Source organism: Cotesia typhae, unplaced genomic scaffold (assembly GCF_013202065.1).
Source record: "Cotesia typhae breed Kobodo isofemale line unplaced genomic scaffold, CoteBio_Ctyphae scaffold_121, whole genome shotgun sequence".
Classification (NCBI taxonomy): Eukaryota; Metazoa; Arthropoda; class Insecta; order Hymenoptera; family Braconidae; genus Cotesia; species Cotesia typhae.
Window position 1 is genome coordinate 2164987 of NW_027423773.1, and position 22107 is coordinate 2187093.

Sequence of the window (22107 nt, forward strand, 5' to 3'; positions counted from 1 at the left end):
GTATCTTATTTGTCACAAACATCATCATTTAATGCAACACGGTATTGACTATAAAAAAAAAAAAAAAAATATTTTTCAGTATAAAATTAAAATAATTTTTTAATTTATTAATTTTTTTTTTTTTTTTTTTCATTAACACAATTTAATTATTTTTTCATTAAATTTGTAAATAATGTAAACACTATTCCGAAATTATGCATTAGCCAAAGATCAATATTCCATGTATTATATATATGGTTGAATAATTATGTAAAATGTGTTTAAAATTCATTTGATAATTAAGTATTTGGCTTAAATGATATTTAAAAAATATAAAATTATTATTAAATACAGTGTTAAATTATTTTTATTAACAATCTTATATTTTTTCCACGTAAATAAATACGTTGATAAATCCTGTATTTGATTAATAAATAGTTCAATGTATATTTAAATGTAGATTTATATAATTAATATTGATTAATTATTTACTGTGAAAATAATAATTATTATTGTTTATTTTTATTATATAGCTACAGTATGATAAATGAAAAAATGGTTAAATGTAATATTGGTCGGAATGTTATGTCTTTTGTTATAAATAATAGCATTGATAAATTAATTATTAATTATTTAATATTAAACTAATGATAATAATAATAATTATAATAATAGTATTAGTTTGTAGAAATCTTGTTGGAGGTGTGTTAATTATAGACTCTTAATAAATGATAATAATAAGAAAATTGTATTTCTTAATATAAAAATTCAATTAAGGTAAAAGTGTCTAGTTTACAGATATGACCATAAAATTTTTTTTATCATATTCGGGTCTGGAGAAATCCTAAGAAAACTACAAAAAAAAAATTTTACAAATTTTTTCTCGTCTTAAAAAAGGTCTACGGGCTTCAAAAAATTTTTTTCCATTGTTTCGCTGAAAAGCTTTTTTAGAAAATTTAATGCCCTTCAATATGACGTAATCAAAAAGCCTGTACGATGATTTGCCGCGGAATTATCGTCAGTCAAAGCAAAAAAGTACTTTTTCACTTTGACAATCAATAACTCTGGAAATAATGATCGTATAGGAAATCGAAGTACGGTTTTGGAAACTACACGATATTTTCTATAAGATACTGTGAATAGCTTTTGTCAAAAAAATTTTTTTTGAATTGAAAACTTTAACTGAAAAAACGACAAAAATTCGCATAATTAAGGGTATTTGGATAACTTGGTATAACTTTGGATAAAATGGATGAACAAAGGATATCGTTGGTAATTTTTCAACCTCCAAATGTTCTCTAAAATCCCTTAAAAATTCAAAGCGCTGGGATTTTTTTTTCATAGTGCCCCGAAGCTTCAAATTCTTTGTTTTTGCAAAAATCATCATTATGAGCAATTTTTCGATTTTTATTCATTTCTTCAATGAAAAAAATTTTTTTTTCTCAAAAATCTTTATTTTTTCAATCAAAGAGATTAATTTTTCTAGAAATTAAAAAAAAAAAAAATTTAAATTTTTTTTCAAAAATTTTTTTTTCAAAATTTTTTTTTTTTTCAAATATCCTAAATAATTTAAATTTACAAAAACAATAATTTAAATGACATATAACTATACTTAAAATTTTTTATTAGAAATTTTTAATATTACAAAATTTAATTTAAAAAAATTTCTAAAAAAATTCCCAAGAAAAAAAAATCTAAAAATAAAAATTAAATCAATTTTCTCGATATAAAAAAAAATTGTAAAACAGCTGTCAATTATTTTGTTCATTGGTTAAAATCCTAAAAAATTTATTTAGGATCTTCTCGAATCATTTCGAGGGAGCTGTCGGAATTATTAGCGCTACTGCCGCTAGCTGCATCATCTTCGGTAGTTTTTTCTCGATTTTGATTAGATGTGTCATCCAATTGCCAGCTTGGAATCGAGGGTGGTGCGCTTGGAAATTGTTTACGAGACAAGAGTAAACCTTTTAAGCTAGCTAAATCATTTTTTAATTCCTGTATTAGCAGCGATACTGATGGGTCTGACACATCATTGCACGTTAGTTTATCAACTTTTACCTCAAGTTTAGCCATTGATTTTTTCATCTCTTTCATGTCTTTCAATAATTCTTCATTTTTATCCACTGGCTTGATTGGAGATTTTTTACTTTTGAATAAAAATGGCTCAATAAATTTCTGTAATAAAATTAAATTTAATTTAAATTATTAGAATATTAAATTAAGAGTTTTTTGAGATTAAAATAATTAATATTATTCGAGAAGCATTGATGTTTATTATGAATAATTATTTTTGTGATAAGACCAGTGATTATCAAAATTTATATTCTTACTCATTATGCTAATATATGTTTTTATAATTAATATATTAGTACTAAGTAATTAAATAATAATTACTGGTGATATATTATTTATAATTTAATCTGATAATTTTTTAAATATTAAAAATGAAGTATTTTAGAACAATGTAATTAATTTTCAAATACTAATGATTAAAAAAAATTACCGAGTTTTCGTAAAGTTAAATTTTTATTTTTCTGAGATAAAAATGAAAAACTAATTTTTATTGAATTAAATTAATAGGAAAATATTTTAACAATTTTTTTATAATAGAAAATTGACGTTTTTAAAAATATAAGCTCACCCTGACATTACACTCATCAAGACCTTTCATTTGAGTACCCATATCAATTTTTCATATATTTTATATATTTATATATATTATATATATGTATATATGAAAAATATATAAAAAATGCATGTGGGTACTCAAATGAAAGCTCTTGATGAGTGAAACGTCAGGATGAGCTTATATTTTTAAAAATGTCAGTAGTTGACAAAATACAAGGTGATTTCTTAATTTTTGATATTTTTTAATAATTATGAAATTTAAATGAATTATACTTTTTATTTTACTGTCGTCAAATTTTAAAAAGTATATAAAATTTAAAGCCACTAAAAATGTCATGATATTTCATAAATTTTTCTAAATTCTCACATAATTTTATCAAATTTAATAAAATTCCATGAGACAAAATTCAATAAAAATTTTTATAAAAAATATTTTCCTTTTTTTTTTCAATTTTTCTTATAATTAATATCAATAATACTGTCAATTAAAAAAATTAATTACAATAAAAAAAATGCTTCTAAAAATTTTCACTTTTAATTTTTCTTAATTTTCCCACGTGAAACATTTTTAATAAATTTTTTCTTTTAATAATTTAATTGCTACAAAATTAAAAAAAAAAATTTTAATGTCTGTCAACTGTGTAATTTAATATCATCATTTTTTCATTTTATCCAATAAAAATAAAAATTTTTTCTCCAAAAAAATCTTAACATCTCTTTATACCTTTTCATATCTATGACCACTTAACTAATCAGATTTTCTACCCGACATCTAAAATCTATTAAATTTATTACAGAACTTAATAAGTAAAAAAAAAAAAAAAATTACCTTGTAAATCCAGTACAAGCAATATAAAGTAGTGCCGATAAAGGCGGTAATATTAAAAAATCTGTAACAGCGTAAATCCACTTTGGCTGAGTTTTCACTAAATTATTATTATTATTATTATTATTATTATTATTATTATTATGTACATAATTGTTATCAACGATACTGCTGTTATTATTATAGGAGAGGAATTGATATAGCAGTAAATCCAGTTTTATTATCGATTGGAAGTGCTATTGATGCAAGACTAAATGCTTTTTTAATTTCATCATCTGTCAACCCTTTGTTCAAAAGAAATTGATATTTTTATCTGATGAACTCGACGTGACTTTCGGGTTTTGAAGAAACTTGACCGCCGTGCTTATCTAAAAAAAAAAAAAAATATAAAAAAATAAAAATATCAATTAAATCAAATAAATCATCAAAAATTATTAATAATTAGTTTTAAAAATACTTGCCAAATTTTCGCGTAAAGGATTACTATTGAAATTATCACTGTCACTGTATTCTGCCATTTTTTAAATATTAATTATTATATATACACAATCGGCTACTGTTAAAGTTAACTAAAGTCTTATTTGTTATCAATATATATTTATGTTTATTACTATGCATTAATTGTTTACTTGTGGTCACTTATATGTCATTGTTATTTAACGTATCACTGTATGTGAAATTTTATTGTGATAATCTCTATGCAAAAACGTAACCTAAGTTTTTCATAGTACATGCGTATAATTCAAAATCCATCGGGAAGATCCGAGCGGTTGAAGTGTCACGCCAACTGGTGTGTAAATGGTAATTTATACGTCTTTCTGTCAATGTCAAAAATATCCAATAAATTATAATTTATTTATTTATCCTCTCTTATAATTTAAATGAAAAATATGAAAATATATCATGTAAGCAAACTATTCGTAACGTGATTTAGTTAAACTAATGCGCGCGCTTGCGCATTTTTAATTTTTTTTTTAATAAATAAATCTGCTCCAAAAAATTATTTAAAAAAAATTGCATTTATAATTTTTAAAAATTTTTACATGTCAATTTTTGTTCTCATTTTTTTGTCATAATTTATTGGTTAAAAAATTCTAAAAATTATTAAATATCTGCTAAATTGATTCTTATCACTGAAGTTTATAGATATTAAAAATTTTTTTAGAATTTTATAGCTATTAAATTATTAAAAAAATTAAATTAAAAAGTTTCACATGTAAAAATTAATAAAAATTACAAGTGAAAATTTTTAGAAGCATTTTTTTACTGTAATTAATTTGTTAAAAAAATTTGTAACATTGCCAGCTGACAGCTAACTTCAGTATCATACTGAAAATGACAGACAGAAATTTTTAACGCAATTAAATTATTATGAAAAAAATTAATAAAAAAATTGTACGTGAAAATTAAAAAAAGAAATAAAATACAAGGATAAATTTTTTAAATCATTTTTATTACTGTCATTAATTTTATATAAGAATAAAAAAAATTGACAGGTGTTAGAGTCATTTAATCAAGTTTTTAATTTTAACAATAATTATTATCAATTACATTTTTAAATATTTTTACTATTAATTATTACTATCTCTTTTCTGTGTTATTATAAAAGAAGTTTTTTCTCTCAAAAATTTCACCTGAATTTTCTTAACATAAATTAATATTTATACGTATAAAGTAGCACAAGTACATTAAAAATTACACGTATCATAATTTTATTAGTACACACTTGTCATAAATAATTGTATAATCCCACTATATATTCCATAAAATTCCCACGTGACGTGTTCTAAATCTATCATTCCAGATAACATAATTTATTTAATTAATAATTAGTAATTAGAAAAAATGTTGTTTCAATTCTTTAATAGTGAAATCCTACGGGACAGTGAAAAACAGCTTTAAAATAGGGGCTCATGCTAGATGCCTTTATCTGGAAAAAAAATCATCTTAAATTACAAATTAAAAAAATTGAATTTAAAATTTTTAAATTTCCTTAAAAAAATTAAATAAAAATTTTTTTTTTTAAATCCATTACAAAAACTCTCAAAATTATCAACTATCTGCTGTTAATTTTCATGAAAATTAAAGAAGTTAGTTGACATTTCAAATTTTTATAAATTTTTTATTGAAAAAATGTCAATTAAATATTTAAAAAAAAATTTTACCTGTAAAAAACTTGAAAAACTATAAGTGTAATGTTTTATGGCATTAACATTAGCAGTCACTAGAGAATTTTTTAATTTCATTTAACAAAAAAATTAGTTCCAAAAATTACATTTTTAATTTTTAAAAATTTTTTTGCCATAATTTATTTATTAAAAAATTTTTCCATAATTTATTCGATTAAAAAAATTCTAAAAATGAATGAAAATAAAGTTAGCCGAAATTTCAAAATTTTTAGAAATTTTTTATAGAAAAAACGTCAATTAAATAATTAAAAAAAAAAATTTCACCTGTAAAAAACTTGAAAAACTATAAGTATAATTTTTTTAGTTATAATTTAATAATTTAATGAACTCTTATAATTTTTAGATGAAAAATATGAAAATATATCATGTAAGCAAACTATTTGTAACGTGATTGGTCGAACATATCAAAGCATAAAAATATATGCAAATCCTAAATTCATGCGCGCGTTTGCGCGCGCAAATTTGAATTTTAGTTTAAAAAAAAAAAGAAAAAATTTCACATGTAGAAAATTTTTAAAATTACACATCTAATTTTTTAAAAATATTTTTTGTCATAATTTAGTTATTAAAAAATCCACTTTTATAATTTAGATGAAAAATATGAAAATATATCACGTAAGCAAACTATTCGTAACATGATTGGTCGAATATATCATAAATATGAAAATATATGCAAATCCGAAACTCATGCGCGCGCTTTCGCGCTACAAATTTAATTCTAGTAAAAAAAAAAAAAAAAAAGAAAAAATTTTCAGACGTCTGCAAACTTCAGTGTCAATAATTTTCATCTAAAAATTTTGAAATTTCGGCTAACTTAATTTTCATAAAAAACACTTGGAGATTTGATACATTTGAAAGTCCGACAGTGCTGCTCGTACAGAATGTGTGCAAAAATATTCAAACTAGGGATGGATTCTGAGCATTCACATAGTTTATGTAACATGTATATGTGCACACATATTTAGTGATTGGGAGTATGTGTAAGCATGGTATGTGCAGCATGTGTGTGTGGACGACATACTCCTGGAAAATGACGCGCTCTCATTTGATGATTTATCGTGTTGTCAGTGTTAATCCGTAATGTAAGTATGTTAACTCGTGAATATATGTGTAAAAATGCATAAACAACCGCTAAAAAATAGTGCATTGTTTTTAACGTGAAACAAAATTTTTACTTGTTTTAAATTATTGTTAAATATCCTGCTGCACAGTCAATACGTAACCTAGGTTAGTAAATTGTTTTTATAATAATTTCAATCAATCCAATTAATAGGTTAGTAATAATGTTTTATTTTTGTTTTGTTTTCTTTTAAGTGTGCCTATATTTTGTTTATAATTGCTTGCAGGTAGTTTTTAAATTTATTTTTTGTTTGGAAGTTAAGAAGAGTGAAATAACCTATAAAAAAAAAAAAAAAAAAAAAAAATCTATGGAGATTATAAAAATTTATTGCGAATTTTAATTTTAAATAGAAAATTTTAAATGTCATTAAAGTTAACAGTCACTTTATCATTTTTAAATTTTTTCTAACAAAAAAAAAAATTTCTAGAAAAATTATTTATAAAAAATTGGAGTTTTAATTTTTTTTAATTTCTACATGTCAATTTTTTTTTCTACTTTTTTTTTGCCATAATTTATTTGTTAAAAAAATTCTTAAGATTATTAAATATCTGCTAAATTAATTTTCATAAATTTATGTCATAAAAGTTAGCAATTACTTTGTCATTTTTTAATTTTATTAAACAAAAAAAATTTATGAAAATTAAGTTAGCCGACATCTAAAAATTTTTAGACTTTTTTTTTTTTTTATTAAAAAATATTACAAAAAAATTTTTAAACAATTTCACTTGTAAAAAAATTAAAAAACTGCACGTGCAATTTTTAAAAAATATTCTTTTGTTCTACTTTAATTATTGAAAAAAAAATAGAAAAATGAAAAATGTCGGCTAACTTTAGTACTATAAAAAAATTTTTCAGAAAGATTATTTATTAAAAAATTGAATTTTTAATTTTTAAAATTTTTCCATGTCAATTTTTTTCTACTTTTTTGGCAATTATTTATTTGTTAAAAAAATTCTTAAGATTATTAAATATTTGCTAAATTAATTTTTATAAATTTAAATACTTTTTAAATATCAGAAAGTTAAAAATTTTTTTCTTCTTTCTAATAAAAAAAAAAAAAAAAAAAAAAAAAATCAATTTTTACTCCAAAAATTTTATTAAAATTAAATTTAATTTTATCAAAAAAATTAATTATTTGTCATCAAAAATGTTTTTAAAAATAAAATTAAATTTTTTTAATTTTAGTCTAGAATTTTTAATAAATTTTTAAAAATAAATAGATGTTAATTTTATTATAAAGAATTGTCAGGTAAAAAATTTTTTTACTCTGATAAATTTAACTGTAAATAAAATTGTCAGTTAAATAAAAATATTATTAAATATAATGTTTATCTAAAGCGGAAATTCTTTGCAAACTATGCAAAAGTATGATTGTAAAATAATTTTTCCAAGAAAATTTATTGCTGAATAAAATTGTTTAGCTAAAGTTTTTATTCGATGCTGCATAGTTTATCAAAAGTATATTTGTTTGAAATTTATGGGAATTTTCTGGAGTAGAAACTTTGAATAACTTTGATCTAGTAAGTAGTTGCAATAAGAAATAAATTTCTTGTCTAGATTTTTAAATTAAAGAGTTTTAAAATTAAAATTTCGACTTTTGATCAACAAACTAACGAATTAAAATTTAAACTATTTAAAAAAATTCTAAAATTCTAAAATAGGTAAAAAAAAATCATGATTTATAGAAATAAATTATATGAAAATATTTCTTTACTGAATTGTTGTTCAGTTTGTATCAAAAATATGAATTCATATTTTCTTGACAAATAAAAATTCATAAAATTTTAAAAACTTTGGAGGTAATTTTTATACTCACAAAATATTTATTTTTGATGAGATTATTATTATTATTATTCATTATAATTATTTCATCCAGTTTTTTAGCGATTCCAAGAGTATTTTTCTATGCGTATGAATTTTTCGTTCATATGAAATGAACGAGAACCGGAAAACGTTTTATTAAGTTGGAAAAAATTATTTGACCAGTCTAATATTAAAATATTCCTCTCATGAAATGCAAGATACTGAATGAATCGATATTTTGACTGTTTTATTAAAAAAAAAGCTTTTGAAATTTGTGAAAAAATTTATTCCAGTAAAAAAAAAAAAAAAAAAAATCGGGAAGATTATAATTTAAAAAGTTTAATTCAAATTATCCGAAGATACTCCAAAATATCGGGCTATCAAAATTAGAAAACGAGAAAGTTGTAAACAATTAATTAAATTAAAGGAGATGATTTCTTCGACTTTTTTAATCTCTTTCTCAAACGAAAGCAAACATTTTCATTTTTTAAACTATTATTTATTTTGTTGAATTAAAATTTCTCTTTGGTGTTCGAAGATTTCTTAATATTAGATAAATCGACTAAAGATAATGGTTGGAAATTAAAATTCTTGCCTTATTGATTATAGATAAGAATTATATAAATTGTCGGTTACACAAACGGTATCAAGCGTTTTGATCATCCGACAAAATATCTTCGGACAAAATATCCCTGAGACTTAATATCCCCGAGGCTTAATATCACTACGATAGAATATTTAAATACATAAACATTAATCTTTTTAAGATTAATAATATCGAATAAATACACACAAAAATCATAATAAAAGAGCGCAACACGATTATACGCGTTTGTGTTGGTCTAATGTCGAATAAAACACACAAAAACCATGTTAAAAGGGCGCAACAATATTACCCGTGTTTGTGTGTGAATAAATTTATTTTATATTTTGACAGTTGCACACGGAAAAAAGTAAACTGTAATAAATAACAGTCGATTTATAATAAGTAATGATCAACTGCTAAAAATTACCACTTCAAACAGTAAAATCACATGATTTTACTATTCACATTGTAAAATTGTAATATTTACAATTTACTTTTTACATGGAAGAAAATACTATTTCAAACAGTAATATTCGCCATGTAAATGTCTAAAATGTTTAAGTATAATAATTAACAATTCAGACTTTAATATTTATCATTTTGTACCTAAAAAATGATGTTATGATATGTAAAAAGTATAGAATAAAGTTAGTAAATTTCTAATACAAGCAACGTCAATATTTACAAAGTAACGCTAAAAATCAAACTGTAATTATTGACTTGCTTAGACTGGTAAAATGTATATTTTAAAAGTATAATTTTTACTGTTTGAAATATTAAATTCTCCCAGAGAATGAGACCCCCTTCTCTTCATAATAAAGACTATATATTGAAATGGCAATTTTTTACTTTTTGAAACTGTAATTTTTAAAGATAAAAGAGTCGTTATTTACTATAGTGACAACTACTAATTACTTATTTTGGATATTAAATTATAAATTGTGGCTTTTATACTTTCTACATTAAGTTCTGTAATATTTACATTTTTGCCACCCCGATGTCCGCTTTACTGTTTGAAACTATAAAAACTAACCGGAATCCGAGTGAATATTACAGTTTACTTTTTTCCGCGCAGTATTCAGAAATATTATATTTTTTAGTAATATTGATAATAAATTTTTTGATAACAATTAATTATGTAGTATTCGTTGTTAATTATTATTTCAAAATGTTTCATTGAAAAATTTAATTATTTAAGATATTTTGTCTGGAGATATTTACTTTGAGAATTTTTTGTCCGGGGATATTTTGTCCGGGGATCAAGACGGATGGAACCGTTACAAACATAGAAACATACAAACAGACATACAGGTGAAGCTGATAAAAAAAAAGAACGTGTAAAAATTTTTAAAATTGTAGGAATAAACTACTAAAATTCTAAACAAATTATTATTTAAATTGAACTTTTATTAAGTATATCATATCATAACAAATAAAAATGATATTGAAATTAGTGATTTAGAATAAAGTTTATTATTAAGGCCACACTTTAGTTTCTCGACACGTTTCTTCATCGTAATCATTTAAACTAATTGGGCAAAATTCATCTTCTGAAACAATATCAAGACTACCAATATCAGCTTTAGGTTTGAACGCTAAACTACTGACTCGTATTCCTTTAAACTTAATTTTTTTATCATCATCACTTTCAAACTCCGAAAAGTCGTCATCTTCGTTGTAAATTTCGCCTCTTAATTTATCTGGATTTAAATTTTTAAATTTCAATTTTTTCTTCTTTAAATTTTTTCTACTCGATTTTACCTCGACCCTATCCTTCTTTCCCTCTTTATCATTAAATTTAAAACCATCATCTTTTGATTTAGAATTTAAATGAAATTCTTCTTTAAAATGATTGTTTTCTGAATTTTTTTCAATAATTCTTCCCGATGTTTGCTATCAATATTTTCCGCTGTTCCAACAATTTCATTAATTTCTTTTTCCATAAGCTGGACGTCTTTTTTCATTTGCGGATACTTTTGATACTCCTCACGTAAATACTTGTCAAATTTGTCTCTAAAGTAACCATCAATCATTTTCCAAACGCTATTACTGTACCAGCCAATAACGCTAAGCAAAACAAAACCACGAATTGCAAAAGCCAGCATGACTATTCTTTAAATTTAAATTATTTTACACTGACAAAAAAAAAATGATTTAATTAAAAAATTCAAAAATTATAAAAAAAAAAAAATAATTAATAAATATTTTTTGGCATTTAGAAAAATACAAATTTTTTTTTACTTCAAAGTTTTTTTATGACATTAAAGTTAGCAGTCATGAGAGAATTTTTGGAAAAAATAGTTCCAAAAAATGATTTTTAAAAAATTGAATTTTTAATTTTTTGAAATTTTCAAATGTCAATTTTTTTGCCACAATTTATTTGTTAAAAAAATTCTAAAAATTATTAAATATCTGCTAAATTTATTTTCATGTTTTTTTCTGACAAACTTATAAAATTATAAATAAAAAAATTTATTCTTGAATTAACAATCAATAATTTTTTAATTAAATAAAATTATTTTTATTGAAAAAAATTGTTTTTAAATAAAAAATTCATTTGTATCGATCGAAAATAATAAAAATATTATCGATCGGAGTGATTAGACTTTTCAATTCAAGAAATATAAATTCAAGACAAGAATTTCTTGAAAAAGACAATTACTTCTCGTCAAAATAATTTTCTTGGATCAAAAATATTTTTCTTGACTAAAAATAGTTTTTTTTTTTTTATCAGTGTATCTTATAATTATAATTGTATTAGTAATAAAATTTTTTATCTTTCTTAAATTTCCACTCGGGAATAGTACTTCCTCTGGAGACGAGGCTTTTTCACTTTCACGTTGCTCCGTAATAGCGTAAAATTTACCCGAGTAACACAATTACTCACGTTGAGCCAGTTTTCTCGGAGTAGTGCTTCGAAAATCGATACTTGTTCAAGAAATGAGGAATAAACTTAATGTCCGTCCGAGTTTTAGATGAGCACAAGGTATTTTGTCATTCATTAAAATTTAATTTTTAACATCCTGGTACTGGTACAGTTTTTAAAATAAAATATATATTGGCGTTTACTATTTATAATTTTTTAAAGTTGGTTTACATTTAATTTCACCAGCATTTATTATTATTATTCTTCTTCTTCGCCCATTACATAATCCTTGATTATGGACCAGGTTTGCTGGATATTAGGCCAACCGATTGTCACAAAAACAAGCAGCGAATTGGTTATTACAAATAGCCTCATCATTTCCACACCGTCAGTTGATCTTAACCAATCACCGAAACCTTGATTCAAGTCTTTCTCTTCTTCCTCAACGGTTGCCAATTTTTTTTCTTCTTTATCGGGTTTTTCAATTCGATCACGTCTCACCATGACTCTAATGTCATCTGAAAATTTTATCATTAATTATATTATTTATTTCAAAACTAATATTTAGATAAATATTGAGCCAGTGATCAAATTTACGACTTAGTGCTTAAAAGTTTTACTTTAAAATGCCATTAATATTTTAGATATGAAAAAAAGAAAATTGTTATTTATTATAAAGAAATAATAATAATAATAATTTTTAATAAAAGTAAAAATTTTGTTTTCAGGATAATCATATGAGAAAATCGTTTTTTTTTTTTTAGTGAAATTTAGTATCATTGCAAAAGTCTTGACTTGAATTTGTGCCTTTTCAAGATTTCATTTCATTTTCACCGATAGTCAATTTATTATGATAAATATTTAGGCTGCATTTGAAAATACTCTATCTCTAAATACATAATTAGGAAATTACCTTTTATCTTGTGAATTATTGACATTTTTAAAGATATAAGCTCATCCCGATGTTACACTCATCAAGAGCTTTCATTTGAGTACACACATGCATTTTTATATATTTTATATATTTATATATATATTATATATATGTATATATTAAAAATATATAAAAAATGCATGTGGGTACTCAAATAAACGCTCTTGATGAGTGTAACATCAGGATGAGCTTATATCTTTAAAAACGTCAATAGTTAAGAAAGTACAGTGCAATTTAACAAAATTCATTATTTAATAAAACAAAATTTTAATTTTTTATAATTCCCAAGTCACGGCAGTACTGCAAGGTTGCTAGTCAAAACTTATTTTAAAAATTATTATAATTATTATCACTTTTCAGTTTCAATTAATAATAATAATAATATTTACCCGGTTATATAATTATACTTTTTATAGCTTTCTCTTCGGAAATAATTTGATAATTGGAAATTTTTCTTTATCAATTTTATGCTCATTAAAGTCGAATTGATTTAACGAAAAATTCTCATAATCCCACTACTTATACGGACATACTTTTATAGTGATTGACGTTTGTTTGATTGAAATTAAACTTATTTCGCGGCTATCAAACTTACGCTAGCTAGTTTGAAAATTGTTTTCAAGTGTTTTGAATTTAAAATAGTTATAAACTTAAAATTACATATTTCAGAGCAACTTTTGATTTGTTTTTTTTTTTTCTTTTAATCAGACACTCGAAAAACTTTAAAAATGCATATTTATAAAAAGTTTAGAAGTTCTGAACGAAGAATCATTCAAAACGCTAGACTTGTATACATTAATTAAAAAAAACAAAATTATTAATCTCATTATCAGTTAGGAATTTTTCCAATTTTTTGCTTTAATATTTACAGCTTTGACACAAAAAAAATTTTTTTTTGCAATTGTGCTTGAATTAGCTATTTTCTATAAACCCTTATCATATATTTCACGAAAAAAAATTTCGTTGTAGATGGGCAAGTAAAAAAAAGTAAAAAAAAAAATTGACAAAGATCAATCATCTGTCTTCAATGATACTGTCAAAATAAAATGGAAAAATTAAAAAAAATAAATATCAATGCAAGTTAATAAAATTATTATGTAACAAAGAAGCCTAGTTCTTATAAATCTGATGATATTAACCCTAATTTATTAAACATTTGATTATATTCGACCGAGCTCGTTATAAGTTCATTCGCTTCTTTGTATTGGTAATAATAGCCATTGTCATAACTATGATCATTAGAAATTGATATTTGGTTGTAGTTTATAATTGAATTTCATCGTTTCATTCTTGAGCCGGTTGATATAATCATCCGTCGATGATTTGTATGTATTAAATGCAAATAATAGGTGAAAATCAAGAATTAATATTACTAGAAATTTGAATAGCGCGCCTAAATTTTAACCAATAATTAATCGTGGCCCGTTTTTTGCGAGTTTCAACCTTTGACTAACTTCAAGACTTTCATGTATTTTAATTTAGAGGATTTGAAGTCGTTCCGAAAAAAAAAATTTTTTTTTTTTTTTAGAGTACTTAAAAGCTATGGTTAATATACATAATTTTAAATCGGTTATAAATGCACTTTAACTAATATTACCTTCCGTAAAATATATATTGTGGTGTGAATATTTTTTTCTTTTAATAAATTTTTATAAAACTTAATTTAATAGGGTAATAAAAATGATAATTTTAATTTCTTCCGTCAACTAGGTATTTTAAGGCAATTACATATTTCATTCAAGAGTAATAAATTGATCCATTAAATCATAAAACGCTGCATAAAATGAACATTTGTTAAAGCTTACATACTTTTAATTTAAATCAATATAACTACGTTCGCACAAAAATTAAAATCGATAAATGTGGTTTAGTAATTAAACACTAAAAAAATTCTCGCATAGAATAAATATTTTTAATTTTCACTTTAACCACCGATTTATCGTTTTTAATGATTATGAATAATGAAAACTAGCAACCTTGCAGTCACTCTGTGACTGCCGTGACTTGAGAATTAGAGATTAATAAAATTTTGCTTTATTAAATAATAAATTTTGTTAAATTGCACTGTACTTTTTTAACTATTGACGTTTTTAAAGATATAAGCTCATCCCGATGTTACACTCATCAAGAGCTTTCATTTGAGTACTCACATGCATTTTTTATATATTTTTCATATATACATATATATAATATATATAAATATATAAAATATATGAAAAATTGATGTGGATATACTCAAATGAAAGGTCTTGATGAGTGCAACCTCGAAATGAGCTTATATCTTTAAAAATGTCAATAGTTCACAAGACATTTGTTAAATTACACTGTACTTTCTTAATTATTGATGTTTTTTAAGATATAAACTCATTTTGAAGTTACATTCATTGATACCTTTCATTTGAGTACCCACATGGCTTTTTTTTATATATTTTATATATATCATATTTGTGAAATATATAAATATATAAAATATATGAAAAATTTATGTGGGTACTCAAATGAAAGGTCTTGATGAGTGTAACATCAGGATGAGTTTATATCTTTAAAAATGTCAATAGTTCACGAGATACAAGGTCATTTCCTAATTATGTATCTAAAAATAGAGTATTTTCGAATGCAGCCTAAATACTTATCATCATAAATTGACTATCGGTGAAAATGAAATGAAATCTTGAAAAAGCACAAATTCAAGTCAAGACTTTTGCAATGATACCAAATTAAACCATAAAATCCCATTTTATTATATAAATACACTGGCCACAAAATTTTGCTTATTCTCTTAATTATATAGATAACGCGCTTTGTTTAATAATAACAACTTACAGTAAATTAATATAATTAATAATAAATTAAAGATAAAAGCACCTGATTGTTTAATAAAAGTATCGTAAAGTATGCAGTACTTATTGTGAAGTTACCTCAAGCGAGTTTGAAGAAAGTTTGCGTATTGCATGACACCGAACTGGCGCAAACTTTTTCCACGTCCGGATCACCCGGCAATTTTTACTGAGAAGGGCTTCTTTAGTAGCTTGTAAGCTCATTATTGACCCCCTAGCAGTGCAAAAACTTTTTCAAGTATCTCTTAGTATTTATTATCTCGCAATGCTACCAGGATTTTTATTTTATTCCTGGAACTCTAATATAACAAACGACAAAATAAAATTATTCTTTTCAAACTTTATTTTAATAATTAACCTAATTATTTTAAAACATGGGAACTTATATTAATTTTAAGAAGAGTTTTCATCAGCTTTACACGTGTGAGGTCTTAGAAATAGAAGTTATTATAAATATTCCCGGTTAGATTGTAAATAAAATTTTATCCTAAGCTATTTTAAAGTAAATCAACTTATTGAGACACGCCACATGGCTACAAAAAGGTTTATTGAGAGTTAAATCGAACTAGAGTCAATCGATCAAGCTGTTACGAAGATATTCGATTTATAAAAACTGAGATGAAAAATTTTTAGTTCTTTTAAGTTTTTTTTACCAAAATTAAAAAAATCTTAAAAAAAAAAAAATTTGTTAAGAAACAATTTTCAAATTTTTATAAAACTTGGAAATTAATTATTTAATTTATTTTTTATTTTTAAAAATTTTTATTTAAAAAAAAAAATTTTTAATAAATTTTTGAATGAAATTAAAATTAGTCACTTAACTATTTTTTAATTTTATTTAACAAAAAAAAATTTTTTTTTTAAAGTTGAATTTGTTATTTTTTAAAATTTCTCAATGTCAATTTTTTTTTTCCATAAAGTAAAAGCCCGAATTATTGACACTATAAGAGTGATCATGAATATTAAATTTTTTTTTTTTTAGTGTGAAAAAATCAAATCAATATTGTAAACTTTTTTTTTATAGGACACCTTAATCATTATTTTTACTTATATATAGTTTAATTAATTAACTTTGATAGCATTTTCTAATTATCACACAGTAAAAAATTTTGTGTTAAATATTTAACACTTTTATGTGTAAGTTTAACATTTATTGTGTTTAAATTGTGAAAATAAATTTATTTGAACCAAGTAAATAATTTTGAAGAATTTTTCGTTTTTATTCAAGACAATGATTATTTTTTGGGTTCAAGAATTTTTCTGTTGATACAAGTTAATTTTTTTTTAAATTAAATTCGAGTTTTCGATAAATTTACTTACTGGATTGAAGTATAGCATTTGAAATAAAAAAAAAGGTAATAGAGTCACTTGAAAGGTAAAAAATCTTAGTCGCAAAGTGTAAATCCAATGTTTTGCTCCAGTATTTTATTTCCCTTCCAAGGCATTGTAGTCATTTTTTTAACCCTCCAGCGTGCAAGTTATAAACTCTTTTCTCACTAGAGACCATTAAACTTATCAGAGGATGCTGCAATGAAAGTGATACTAAAAAACACGCGCGTCCTAACAAGTTAACTCTTTTGCAGTGTTTAAATTTTCTGTTCATTTGTATGGAGAGCTATAACTATAAACGTAACATTTTTAAGGATATAAAAGTGATTAAAATATGGCGATAAGTTGAAAAATTATTGTTAAATTTATCTTCATTCTCACACGATTTTTTTCCTTTAGATAGAAAAACAATCTTGATTCAAGAAACTTTTTTTCATCAAAATTTGAACTCTTGAAACTAGATATAGATATATTTCTTTCAAGAATTTTTGTCCCTTGGTTCAAGATAGGCGATAACATTGATTCAAGATGTTACCGACTTGTGTTAAGAATGGCTTTTTTTTTTGAGTCATTAATTTACTTATTTCCAAGAAATAATTTTTTTTCGGTATAACAATTAAAGACTATTTAGTTTTTGAAATATACTTTGATGAATTATTTTAAGTTTTTTAAACGATAATGTTATTTTGGTTGAAAAAGTAAATGTATCGATTGAAGATAATATAGCTCTTAAGCCAAGAAAATCTAAATCAAGACAAGAAATTCTTAAAGCAAAATAATCATTTGTCTTCCAAAATAAATTCTTAGATCAAGAAAATATCTCTTGAGTCAACATAAATTTTCTATCAGTGTAATATTTCAATAATTTTTTATCTTGAATCTAGTATTAATTAAAACAATCAACCTTTCATCAATAAAATTAAATTCTTTATAAAAAAAAAAACATTTTTGAAAAGAATAAACAATTTTTTTTTCTTTTAACAATTTTGAATTCTTCGTTTTAAGATAAAAAAAAAAAAACTTTCCTCAGATCACAGATTTCATTGAAATAACCTTAAAATAAAATTTGAATAAAGATGTAAATAAATTTGTCTCTGTGCTTAACTAAAGTACATGTTAAAAGGTTCACGCTGGATGTGTGCAATATAGATGACAGTAAATAAGATAAAATATAATGATTTTCACAAGTTTCGAGAAGATACTCGTGTGAGCATTCTCGCGTAATACAGTAAACTTTTTATATGTTTACACGGTTGCCTTAAAGTTAGTAAGTTTCGAAATTAATTTCAAAGTCAGCAACACTCTTTGAGTATGAATGGTTTTCATGTTAAAACATTTTCTATATACGATTAAAGTAAATGAAAAAATTTATCATTGCAATAGTTCAAAACTTTTATCTGCTTATAATGCACTTTTCAGTTCTCTAACTCATAATTGATTTAGTAGTTACAAAATTTATATTGTTTTCATATCTTCTGCATTGAAACTTTCAAGTTCGAGCCTGGTTAGTCAGTTGAAACAGAACTATTTCAGACAAATTAAACTATAAACTATAGTAATGTCTTTAATAAGAATTTTTTTCACATCTGCACTAAGAGAAAAGTGAATAGTTTGCTAAATTATAACGTCATAAATGTAGACATGAGGTAGACAATGGCGTAAAAGATTTAAAAGTATTTGTATTTTATTTTAATCAATTTTATTATGAAAAAATTTGGAAAATCCAACAGTGCACGCCTCATAATCTCATTTTTCATAATAAAATTAATTAAAATGGATGATATGTAAAAAGTATAAAATTCATTCAGATACTAAATTTCTAATACTAGCAACTAAATGGCGTTGAATGTGTGCAATTATATAAATGTTATAAGAATTATTACTATTATTATATTATTATTTTACTTTGTTTCTTATGATTGCACGCCTCATTAGCGGAGCGGAGGCAGTGCTCTACTTTCGACATGTCAAAAAACCCAGTCTTTTGAAATTTGAATGACTTTTTTCTCACTAATATAACACTTACAGGATAATATGAGTGCACTAAAATCGAGTTAAATAATCTATCAAGCACATATGGTATTTTTTATGAACAATTATTTTGTTTAACATAGTAAATAATAACATTAAAATCAATCATTATTGGACGTCCGTCAGTCTGTGTTTATGGATCCATGTATGTGGCAGAGAAATTGGTCGAAAAATTTATCGTACCAGAATACTTTTTTTCTTATTATATAAAGTTATATACCTTGGGCTGATTCCTAGTTAATATTAGCGTTCTAAGTACTGTCGTTTAATTATAATTTGTAAAAAACTAAAATACAACTGTATATTTGTATATCTATATATACATTTATTGTTTAGTATATTTTTTCCTCACCTTAGAGTTATGGCGCCACTATATATTTTTTTTATTGTAATATTTTTTTTTCTCACTTTGGAATTACGGCGCCGCTAAATCATACCTAGCAGAGTTTTTTGTTTCTTATTATTTTGCTTTTTATATTTTATTTTAATCAATTTTATTGTGAAAAATGAGATTATGAGGCGTGCACTTTTGAATTTTCCAAACTTTTCTTATTTTTCTATCAGTGTATCTAATATTGGGGTTCAACGGAATAAATAATTTTAGGTATTAAAACTTCAATTAAATTGTGGTGATGCTATTTAACTAGATTTTCTTAATTCACAAAAAATAATAAAATATAACTTAAATCCTTATGATTTAGTAACAGGCTTTTATCAACACTGCAAGGACACTTGAAAAAAATCGGAGAAATTCAGAGAATCAGTAGACCCAGTATTTTTAATTATTTTTTTTATTTATATTTTTATTATTTTTTGCTGTTGCGAGTTTTATTTATTTCTCAGTCTTCCTTTTTTTTTTTTTTTTTTTTTTAACTTAAATATTAAAAGACGACGTCAAATATTGATATTGTGAAAGGAATTATTAAATAGTTTTTTTTTCAGTCATAAATATTTACTGCGCATTAAATGTTTTATTTTTATTTGACAACTTTTATTGTCTCATGGATTATATTTTATTTATAAAGGGAATTTTAATGCATTAAAATTATTTCTGGTGAATTTAATCGACTACATGTCGTATGGTTGAATACCATTTGTATTTTCATTTTTGCGCCTTCGCAAATTCACAATCTCTCACGAGGATTTAATTATTAAAGTACTACAAAGCGTTGCATTAATACAACTAAAAGTCACTGGTTGTGACAACCTCTTTCCACCTAGGTAAAGTAAAGGTAAAAAATCGTAAATTTAGCAATTATCGAACATGTCTGATGAATTAAAGTATATATTCCGAACTGAAAAAATTGCGCTTTCAGCACTATCGGTGCTTGAAAATTAAAATTTATAGATTCAGGATAAAAAAAAGGATTTTAATTTTTTACTAAAAAGTTATCCAATTTTTTTTAATTAAAAAATATTTAACTACTCATATGTTCTAAACAATACATGTTAGCAACATGAAGAACAATTTTATAGGAAATTGAATTTTTTATAACTTTTTTTTGGGAATATTTTTGAAAAAGTTCAAACTTTAGGAAAGTCATAAAAAATTCTTGTTATTTTAATGAGAAAAATTCAAAATAAAAAAAAAAAATACACGGAAAAATACGATATACATAAAAATAAGTGACACTTTAAATTTAAAACAAGAAAAATTGCGGTTTGAAATAATGTTTTTAAAATTTGAACTTTGAATGTTAATTTTCAAATTTTTAAATGTAATATTTATATTTTACAATGTAAAAATTACAAAATCTTTAAAAATTTCAATCTGAAACTGTAATTTTTACAGCGCCACACATTACATTATATATCGTAATTTTTCCTTTTTTTTTTTTTAGTAGATTTAGTAAAAATCTAATTAATGCATTTGTTCTCATGGCGGAACTATCGAAAAATTTTGCTGTTTCCTACGACTCAGGTCGTCGAGCTGGTTCAGAAAATACATATGGGTCATTCTATTTCAAATCGACAAATAGTTGGAATCGACCCCTTTCGATTTGGACAAATTTTGGTCAGAAGATTTCTTTTATCATATAACAAAGTTCTGCCAAAGGAAAAAAATCAAAAATTTTTTTCAAAAGATATGCAAATTCAAAATTTCCCAATTTTTCCAGTTTTTCAAATTTGTTTTTGTAATTTGTCAAACGCTATTATAGATAGAGGAAACTTAGAGGACACTTAGGGCTATTGAAAAAAAAAATATTTTGGAAAAAAATTAAAAAAAAAAATGCCAAATTTTTCAAATTTTGAATTTTTGAAAATCGTTAAAAATGACGTTCGAAGTTCAAATTTTGGATAAATTTTTTTTTTGTTCAAAACCTTGTACTGATCTTAAAAGATCCTGAAATTTTTAGAAGGGTGTTTTTTTTTTTTTTTTCAAAAATATTGAATTTCCAAAAAAAATTTTTTTTACTCTCTCAATAATATAGATTAGAATTTCCAAAATTGTTCTGTATAAAGGGAAGAAATCTACTTCCATTCAGCAGCTGAATGGCCTTTTTTTCATGTACCAAAAATTAAGGACTAAAATTTGAACCGGTATTTAAAAAAATATCTGTGGGTGCTAGCAAAAAAAATCTAGTTTTTTCTATACATTAATAACATCTCATAAGTTTTTCAAATTCACGTCATAATCAAGTTCATTTCAGAATCGCAAACTATTTAATCAAAAGATAGCTTCAATGTGTGTGTATGTAACGATTGAACAAATTATTCAACTATATGTTACATGTAAAATCGATTTGGTGTGCTCAAATCATGAAACTATATGGCAACCAGCATGAATTCCTTTTACGATCGATTATTCAGATAGGATAACCGTTCACGTTAGGATGGCTTGGATTCTCTTGCTGGATTGTCTGGATTGTTATTTTAAGTAAATTCTTGTAATAATTTACATTTTTCATTTTCTCTGACTTGTAATCGTTCATTATAATTATTCATCTCAGTAGAATCTGAAAATTCTATTATATTGTT

General features: G+C 23.5%; 4 protein-coding genes across 6 annotated transcripts in view; 1 reads left to right on the forward strand and 3 right to left on the reverse strand.

Moving 5' to 3' along the window:
- Positions 1-1567: 1567 nt before the first annotated feature.
- Positions 1568-4413, reverse strand: Pex14 (peroxisomal biogenesis factor 14). The gene is given in 5 exon segments (XM_074252960.1): positions 1568-2154; positions 3437-3533; positions 3615-3738; positions 3741-3801; positions 3895-4413. Coding segments are annotated over 5 exon segments (726 nt in total). The 5' UTR covers positions 3952-4413; the 3' UTR covers positions 1568-1767.
- A 2216-nt stretch (positions 4414-6629) lies between these two features.
- LOC141533917 (uncharacterized) overlaps positions 6630-22107 on the forward strand; it is a 46107-nt gene continuing 30629 nt past the window's right edge. Inside the window, exons 1-2 of one of the 3 annotated variants that reach the window (XM_074253016.1) lie at positions 6630-6704; positions 6834-6849. The gene's annotated coding sequence lies outside the window, so the exon portion shown is untranslated. The other 2 variants (XM_074253015.1, XM_074253018.1) reach the window with 2 other exon arrangements.
- On the reverse strand, positions 10608-11236 carry LOC141533820 (uncharacterized). Its single transcript, XM_074252903.1, is given in 2 exon segments — positions 10608-10960; positions 10963-11236. Coding segments are annotated over 2 exon segments (627 nt in total).
- On the reverse strand, positions 12091-15966 carry Xport-a (exit protein of rhodopsin and TRP A). The gene is made up of 2 exons (XM_074252929.1): positions 15850-15966; positions 12091-12515 (listed from the first exon to the last, which is right to left on the reverse strand). Exon 2 carries the CDS (start codon positions 12499-12501, stop codon positions 12256-12258), a length of 246 nt encoding a protein of 81 aa, XP_074109030.1. The 5' UTR covers positions 12502-12515; positions 15850-15966; the 3' UTR covers positions 12091-12255.